Source organism: Sinocyclocheilus rhinocerous, unplaced genomic scaffold, assembly GCF_001515625.1.
Source record: "Sinocyclocheilus rhinocerous isolate Xijiao unplaced genomic scaffold, SAMN03320098_v1.1 scaffold409, whole genome shotgun sequence".
In the NCBI taxonomy this organism is placed as follows: domain Eukaryota; kingdom Metazoa; phylum Chordata; class Actinopteri; order Cypriniformes; family Cyprinidae; genus Sinocyclocheilus; species Sinocyclocheilus rhinocerous.
This window is the reverse complement of record NW_015635191.1, coordinates 380,401-390,198: the sequence shown is the minus strand read 5'-3', so window position 1 is coordinate 390,198 and position 9,798 is coordinate 380,401. Positions and strand designations below refer to the sequence as shown.

Genomic DNA, 9,798 nt, shown 5'->3' with positions numbered 1-9,798 from the left:
CAAATATTGTCCTATCCTAACAAACCATACATCAATGGAAAGCTTATGTATTCAGCTTTCAGATGATGCATAAATCTCAATTTCACAAAATTGACCCTTATGACTGGTTTTGTGCTCCAGGGTCACAAATATCAAACTGAAAGAGCTTATATAATTGCTGTATTTGTAATATTTTATATAATTTTCTCCGTTTATTGAAGTTGTATTGCTATTATGATTGTTTTAATTTCTGCTACTCTGATTTTGACGTGAAAACAGCATTAGCTGCTATTGCATTAAAAAACAATTCCTTAAAATTATACAGTATATTGCGCCCTATTTTTACAGATTTTTTTTAGAGTGCAGTGGCTGTCGAGTTCAGCTTTAATGTATTAATATGTATGTGTTGCATTGGGATTTGAGCCAAAGCCCCAGAACCACTAGATTTAAATACGACAGACTGAAGTGTTTAATAAGAGATTCTGATCTGTTCCTGAAGACCGTGAGAGATTAATAAACACATTACCCCGAGTGACTTACAGAGGCTATTTACAGCTATTTACATTTTTTTCATTCTTCTGCTGAACTCTTCTGTCTGTTTTAGATGAACTGTGTGTCCTGCAGGTTTATCGTTCAGGTCTGGTGTTGTGAGAGGATTGTTAATGATTTATCAGTCGATGGGAGATTACTGACAGAGCTTCATTTAGCTACAAATTCATAATGTCCCAAGAGGCAAATGTGAAAGTACTTACATCCGATTAGTTGAATCAGGACACACGGCGCTTCCACAAGACTGAATTTAGCAGCATATTTCAATGAATCAACATTTAACACCATAATCCTAAAAAAAAATATATATATGATTTTGCATTTAAAAAAAATCTATTTAGAGAACAGAGCTTCATTTAGCTACAAATTCATAATGTCCCAAGAGGCAAATATGAAAGAATTTACATCCGATTAGTTGAATCAGGACACACGGCGCTTCCACAAGACTGAATTTAGCAGTATATTTCAATGAATCAACATTTAACACCATAATCCTAAAAAAAATAAAAAATATGATTTTGCATTTAAAAAAAATCTATTTAGAGGACCGTCAGCATCAGTAGTTAATAACGGTGCATCTAGATGTTTTACTGTTGTTTTTGTTTGTAATTCTCATTGTAATTTTACACTAGAAGTCTCTTCTGCTCACCAAGGCTGCATTTATTTGATCAAAAATACAGTAAAAACAGTGAAATATTATTATAATTTAAAATAACTGATTTCAATGTTAATCTATTGTAAGATGTAATTTATTCCTGTGATCAAAGCTGAATTTTCAGCATCTTCAATAAATGCAGCCTTGGTGAGCAGAAGAGACTAAAAAACATTTTAAAAAATCATAATTATTCCAATATTTTGACCAAGGTTATTATAGGTACCCAAAACTAAAACTAAAAAAGACTAAAACTTGAACTAAAATAAAACTGAAATATAAAAATGCTGAATTATTCAAAATATGAATGAAAACTACAATAGTATCTCAGTGATGCTATCACTACCAGTTAAAAGCATTAATATATCAGTGATACTAATATAACTGATTTTGACTGGTAGTATATAATGATTTCAGTGATTTTAAAATCAGAGTAAATTACAGGCAGATTCTACCAGCTTTAAATGCATTAATTTTTGCATTACATTTGATGAGTGATTTTTCTTGACACTTTTTATGTGATTGAGGCATTTTTGAGTAGAATGTTCCGTTCCGAGTGCAGCACACATGAAGTTCAACATGCTGTAAACATAAAAACTTAAAATTACTTTTAAGTATCTTTGCAGAAAAGATGCATGAAATAGAGGGCAAATATTGTATAAACTTGTTTTAACCCATGTGTGTAAATTGAAAAAAAGTTACACAGATGTCCTTAGACGACAAAAATGCACGTCAAAAAACGGTCATAAAAATATTATATATTAATATTTTTCCACTTTCACTGATATAAATCTTTTTACCAACATCGGTCCTGATCATAACTACAAAAAAATCCATTCATTTTAAGAATTTTAACCCTTTAAATGTCAGTTTGTTTACGTAATGCCACTGTTGTTTTTATAACACAACAAAAACAACAAAAGAAAACCACAAAAAATCGTTTTCCATATACTAAATGCTAAACAGATTTTTTTATTTTATTTTTATTTTTTTACAGTTATTACAGTCTTGGATATGATTAGCAACAACATTAATTTTGATGTATTATTATTTTTGTGCAGTGTCAGATTTTTTTTATTTTTTTTATTACCATTTACACACACACGCACACACACTCACTCACACACACTCACACACTCACACGCACTCGCACGCACACACACACACGCACACACACACACACACACACACACACACACTCTCTCTCTCTCTCTCTCTCTCTCTCACACACACTCTCACACACACACACACATACGATCCATGATTATTATCAATGTTGGAAACAGTTGATACATTGTATTTTTCAGGATTCACAGATGAATAGAAAGTTCAAAAGAGCAGCATTTATTTGAAATTGAAATCTTCTGTAACATTATAAATGTTTTTACTGCCACTTTTGATCAATTTAATGCATCCTTGATGAATAAAAGTGTTAACGTCGATTTGTGCGAGTAACATTTCTCCCGATCGCTTTGAAAAGCGCTTAATCAATACCCTCCGCGGGAGGAATAATACATCAAACGAGGGATATTTTTATTGCCACTCCAGCACAAAGACAGCCATGCATATTCAATCAGAGGAGCACAAGCAGCCGATTATACGCTGTATTATAGACTAATATTCTTTGATGAAGCAGGTACGTGTTGTCTTTGGGCTGATGAAAGAGAGGAACCGCTGAGAAACCACATCATCTGCACACTGCTGGACTAAAAGCCCTGAGGGATGAAGTTTAGAGTTTAGTTTTGGATTTTGAATACCTCCTGACAAATAAGAACAAGAAATTACTGTCACAGATTTTTATCATAATATAATATTACATAATAAAATATAATATCTACGCACGCACGCACGAGTGAGTAAAAGAGTGTGTGTGTGTGATTACTGTGGTCGGTGTCGTCTTGTGTTCTGACATTTGCATTTCTCTTCATCCTCGGCGGATTACCCAGCATGCATCACGCTGTGCCGTCAAGAAAACAGAGAAAGAGAGAAAATGTGAAAAGTGTCAGAAGTCTCGAGTCACTCTGAAAGCCGAAGCGTCAGATAACCCGCGATCTGGATCTGCAGGATTAGAGTTTGGTGCCACTGTAATCATCGAACGCTTGGTTTGCAGTAAACGCACAGATGAAGTTTTGCTTTGAAGCTCGGTTTGGTTTATTTGCTGTTTGAGTTTCAGGGTTCAGGGACGGTAGCTGTGTTTACATGCAGCCTAATAATTCATCAATAATCCCACTGATAAATCAATGAGAATCTCCAAACACAACATCAGTCAAAAAGAGGAGAAGATTCATCGTTTATAAAAAGTTGCTGCATTCTTTGTCAACCATGAATCACTACAGTTACACTATAGTGCACTATACAGTTAAACTGTTATATTATAGTATACTGTACAGTTAGTACACTATATGATTACATACAGTTGCACTACAGTGCTAGTACACTATAGAGTTACACTATAATACACTACAGTTGCACTAAAGTGCACTAGTTACATCATAGTGAACTATACTACAGTTGCACACTACAGTAACACTCTAGTACGCTAATGAACTTTATTACTAGTCTGGTGTGTTGCAGTGATTCTTGTGAACCGCTGCTGCTTCTACTTCTCAGTCTCTTTGTTAAGTTGAGGAGAATAATTTCCTGACGTGTTAGATAGGCAAACGTGGCACGTACATGTCATGCCTAACCCTTACTAAACATGTGACAGGACTGCTGATTCATCACTGCATGCTACTAAAGAGCAATTTGCTAACACGTAAAGCCTTTATATACTGTATAGTGCACAATAAAAGTAGTTTTAATGCATTTTCTATGCTAGTACACTAATGAACTTTATTACTAGTCTGGTGTGTTGCAGTGATTCTTGTGAACCGCTGCTGCTTCTACTTCTCAGTCTCTTTGTTAAGTTGAGGAGAATAATTTCCTGACGTGTTAGATAGGCAAACGTGGCACGTACATGTCATGCCTAACCCTTACTAAACATGTGACAGGACTGCTGATTCATCACTGCATGCTACTAAAGAGCAATTTGCTAACACGTAAAGCCTTTATATACTGTATAGTGCACAATAAAAGTAGTTTTAATGCATTTTCTATGATTATTTTAATTCCTTTTATGTAAAGCGCGTTGAATTACCGTTGTGGATGAAATGTGCTATATAAATAAACTTGCCTTGCATTAATTCTGCTTGTAATGCACCTTATAATGCATTGTATAATCTCTTAATTGTAACCACAGTTATACATTATAATATGTCATCTATTAATTGTTACACCTTTAGAAAGTATAATGCATTAAAAATGACACAAAAACCTTCAAAGTTAAAATGCATTCTAATATTTAGTTAGATATAATGCATTAAAACATACACATTATGCATATGAATACCTTTATAATGCATTATAAATAAAGGCTTTAAGTGAAGTGTTACTAAATATCCTTATCGTGACCTGCTCCGTCGTGTGCCTGTAGTCAAATATCTATTTACGTTTACATTAATGCATTGGGGAGATGCTTTTATCCAAAGTGACTTGCATTGCATTTGATCAGTTCATGCATTCTCTGGGAATCGAACCCATGAGCTTGGTGTTGCGAGCGCATTGATCTACTGATTGAATGCAGGTCATTGTTTAAGGCTGTTGTTGTAAGTTATGCACCTTTCTAAAATCTCTGCAGATCCACAATGACATCTGAGTCTGAAAAATAGACATGCATCCTGTTGCCCTTGACAACCGCTGACAGCTGCCTCGTCCAATCAGAACGCAGCGCTACTCTCCTGTGCTTTACTGACATGAGTCAGTGATGGAGAAGACCATGGAAAGTTGTTTAGCATGAAGCTAGCTGTGATGTGAACATACTGCACCTATGGATAAGAAATCATAATTTGCATGATGAAATTAAGCCCGTTTTTATGGCCATTGAGATTTGTGGTATTGTGACATTATTTTCATTAAGTACATTTCAAATATTTTAATGAAGTGAGGCCAGATTTAGTTTTAGGAAAGATCACTGTGCTCCTCAAGCAAAATCATGGGCTCTTGATCAAGTGTCCTAATAAGTGGATCTAATAACAGACACTATGAGTGCTTAAATGAGCATCATCCAAAATCTCTCTCATTCACAGTGGAAATGAGCTGTTATTTTTATTTCAGAGCTCTGGCCTTATTATTTGGTTAAAAATAGGCCAAACAGAGACTGTCTGAAGAGAGTCTTCCAGCACACTTAATAAACCAGAAGATCTGACCATCAGATGAAAACAACAGCAGATCAGGATATACAAAGATATGAGGATAGCAGCAGCACAGCGTTTGTGTTCAGATCTGTGTGTTTGTGTGCTGTTCGTCTGCAGGTTGGTCTCAGTGGATTCTGATGGACAGGAAAATCGCTTCTGTCACACTGAATCTCCTCTGATGGCCGATTGGCTAATGAAATGATATTATGGTAATGGCAGGTTTTGAATGATAATTACACCTGTGAACTGCAAAGGTCCCTCACTGTTTCTCATAACATCCACATCTGCAGCTCAGGGCCGTTAGTGCAGCTTACTCCGAGATCAGAGCAGTTAATACTGTAACGACTACAAATGTGTGTGTGAGTGTGTGTGAGTGAGTGTGTGTGTGTGAGTGATTGAGTGAGTGAGTGAGTGAGTGTGTGTGTGTGTATATATATACTATATAAATGTATACTATGTAAATGTATATATATATATATAATGTATATTATATTTAACTAGATTAACTAAAATAACTGAAGCTGAAATAAAAATGTATTTAAAAGAATGCAGACATAAAGAATAACTAATACAAATGACAATAGAAATTTAAAAAATGAAAATTAATCAAAATGTAAACTAAACTAACACTGAGATATATGTAGTGTGTGTGTGTGTATATTAGGGGTGTAATTGTAAAAGGGCTCCCTATAGTTTTAAGCATAAGCTGAGGTAGATTTTTATCACTAAGAAAATTTAAACTATCCCCCTGCTGTACCGAAATCATACCGAACCGTGACGTTAAAACCGAGATACGTACCGAACTGTCATATTTGTGTACCGTTACACCCCTAGTGTATATACATATACCTGTACATATATATAATTTATTTATCTTATAATTTATTTATGTACTTGAATTCATAATTACTAATATTAAAAAACTACTGTATATATGCATATAAAGTAAAAACATACAAAATAAATTAATAAAATAAAACTAATATATTATTACAACTAATGCACACACAAACACACACTCACACATAGGGATATGCCGGTATCACATTTTCATGTTGCGATTAATTGCTAATGCTTTTATCACGGTATACGGTATTATCACGATATTGAAATTAAGTTTAAAAAAAGTGTTGTCATAATACAGTATAACAGGTTTAATAACTTTTTTCTTATAACAAAAATAACTGAACATTTAAATGCAATAAAGCAATACAGAAATGTATAAAGTTAAAAGTTTTACACAGATTAAAGTGCAAAAGAACTATAAAGACCAATAGGTATCACTTTACAATAAGACCTCATTAGCTAGTTAATGCATTAACATTCACAATGAGCAATAGCAACATTTGCTACAGAAGTTATTAATCCTTGTTTAAAAAATACAAGTCTTAGTTCATGTTAGCTCATTAAATAACACAGCTGCATTTTAACATTCTGTTATTAAATATTGGAATACCTAAGATTAATGAATGTTCAGAAGAATTTTTCATTGGCAGTTTATGTTAACTAATGAATTAACTAATGTTAACTAATGAAGCCCTAATGTAAAGTGTGACCGAACAATAAAGAATCAAAACACTTTCAAACACACATACATAAACAAAAACCTATTTTGGATGCGATTAATCACAATTAATCGTTTGACAGCACTCATTTATTTATATATACATATAAAAATAAATGTCTATGTAATATGTATAAAATAATAAATATTAAAGTTTGTGGCTTCCCGCCTCACTGTTAGATGCTTATAAAAATTCCGAGCTGAATTCCAGACAAGGTCACCTACATTCTGCTGCATACTGAACTACTCTGCAGAGGACCTGAGAGAGAACAGCATGAGCTCGGCTGGCGACTGCAGTCCAGAAAGCAGAGAGAAATGCAAACTGTCAGTAAGGAATCATCATGGCTGGTGGATTCTGTGCGTTCAGTTGTGTTTGTCAGTGAAGAGCGAGCAGAGGAGATCTGGGATCTCAGACTCTCTGAAGAGTCCGTGATCTTTATGTGCTGATTCTGATCAAACTAATATCACTGAGCTCCTGATCATGTCTGTTTGTCTGAGTCACAACCTCATGTGTTGTTGTTTTTCTCACATTTGTGTATTCTGTGACTCTATGGTGCCGATCATATGTTTAATGTTGTGTTGTGGTAGGCGGCAGCATATATCAGTTACAGTGTATATCCCAATATGGTTATTTTTTTTTTGAGGGAAATTCAACTAAAAATTGTTTAAATATTAAATAATCATGTGCCACTGTCTGTTTTTGTGTAATCAAATCAATGAAATACATTATAAATGAAATGTTATCTTTTTTCCATGTAGTTTTTGTTCTTCATAGTTTTTCATTTTGAGGCTAATTTTGTATTTGATTATCTAAATGCATAATTCATCTAAAAATAGCAATTGTTGTCATTTACTGAATGGTATAATAACGATTAAATTACACAAAGTAGAAGACTTTGAATATAGTGCATACATCATATTAACTAATGTTATTATACTTTTTGAATTCTTCTTATTTTTAGGTAATTTTTAGTAGTTGTTTATTTATTTATTGCATAACATTTTCATTTGAATGTTTTGGAAAAGTGATGCCAGGATATATAGTATGCGAATTTTAGTTTCGATTTGAGCAATTGCCCTGCTATAGGCTTTTGGGTGTGCTAATTTAACAAGGCGGCCACAGCTGTTTTCTCTGAAGTGTCGGGTGGCTGTGTATTTGTTTGTTGTCTGTCAGCGGAAGCGTTCAGCCCTCGTGTGAAGACTTGCGAGTCATCTCTCTATGCCTGTGTATTTGGGTTCCTGTATGTGAGATTACAGAAGCTTAAGTTCAATTCAAGTGTATTTGTATAACGCTTTTCACAATGCAAATCGTTGCAAAGCAGCGTTACAGAAAATTAAAGTTTCTACATTATATTTAGTAGTTGCTTATCAGTGGTGACTATGTCATGTTGATGTCCATATGTGTCCCTGCAGCACAAAAGCAGTGTTAAGTCGCTGGGGTATATTTGTAGCAATAGCCAACAATACATTGTATGGGTCAAAATTATACATTTTTCTTTTATGCCAAAAATCATTAGGATATTAAGTAAAGATCATGTTCCATGAAGAAAACTTAATTTTTGATTAGTAATATGCATTGCTAAGAACTTCATTTGAACTTCATTTGGACAACTTTAAAGATGATTTTCTCAATATTTTGATTTTTTTGCACCCTCAGATTCCAGATTTTCAAATATTTGTATCTCGGCCAAATATTGTCCTATCCTGTATAAATATCCATTTAAAAAAATTGACCCTTATGACTGGTTTTGTGGTCCAGGGTCACATATGGCAGAAATGTACCGTAAAATCATGCAGTTGTTATTATTATTAATAATAACAATAATGATAATAATAATTATTAAGTACTTTACAGTGATAGTGATAGTTCTTTATTAATTAGTTTAATTTTTATAATTGGACTAAATAATAATAATTTACACATACAAGGAATTTGTTTTCGTGACAGAAGCTTCCACAGTGTAACAGAATGACAGTGACAGAACAAAAAACACAGATCCGCTCTGAACAGCTGGAAGCCCGGCAGATGTAGCGCGTTGTCCGGTATGGCGTCATTCAGCCAGGTTTCATATAATTATATAATAATATATAATTGTAATATTTTATTTAGATTTTTTTTTTTGCACAAAAGTGGGTTTAAATATTCTCATGAAAATAATGTTTCAAAAAAATAATTTAATTTTCTTTAAGTAAAATGTGTGTCTTTTGGTTTTGGGGTAAATATGAGCTGGTTTATGTGTTGGTTATGGATATTAACGGATCATTACTCGTCTGGTGTTTGTTTGCGCTGCTGTATGGCAGGTTTAGAGGGAGTTTGTGCTGTCAAGAGTGAGAAGTAAATGTGAGTACAACAGTGTGTTTAATCACACAGAAATTAAGCATAATTACAGAGAATAGAGGCTAATAATGAAGCATGTAATTACTGTGATTGTTCCAGACATCAGGCTGTGACTCTCTCTCTGCAGATGGAGGATACCATCGCTCGCATGCAGGACGAGAAGAGCGGGATTCCCATCCGCACCGTCAAGAGCTTCCTCTCCAAGATCCCCAGTGTGTTCTCAGGTGACCTGTGCATTTATGGTTTTTTCAGACTATTTATTATTTTATTTTTTTATTAATTATAATATGCTCCAGACATTTAATTTTTTTCCCAAGACATTTTATGTTTATATATATATTTTATTTTTGGAAGAAATATGACATTTTATTACACACACACACACACACACTTATTTAATATGACCCAGACATTTGTGTTTTATTTTTCAGACTATTTATTTATTTATTATGATATGCTCCTGACATTTAAATTTTTTTCAGAC

The 9,798-nt window shown here is 33.7% G+C and overlaps 1 protein-coding gene across 1 annotated transcript in view; it reads left to right on the top strand.

Annotated features, from left to right (window-relative positions):
• The first annotated feature begins 9,440 nt into the window (after positions 1 to 9,440).
• Positions 9,441 to 9,798, top strand: part of LOC107746761 (regulator of G-protein signaling 7-like) — a 36,473-nt gene continuing 36,115 nt past the window's right edge. The window contains exon 1 of the mRNA XM_016561055.1: positions 9,441 to 9,538. Coding sequence (XP_016416541.1) covers positions 9,442 to 9,538 — 97 coding nt within the window. The 5' untranslated portion in view covers position 9,441. The remainder of the gene's footprint in view (positions 9,539 to 9,798) is intronic.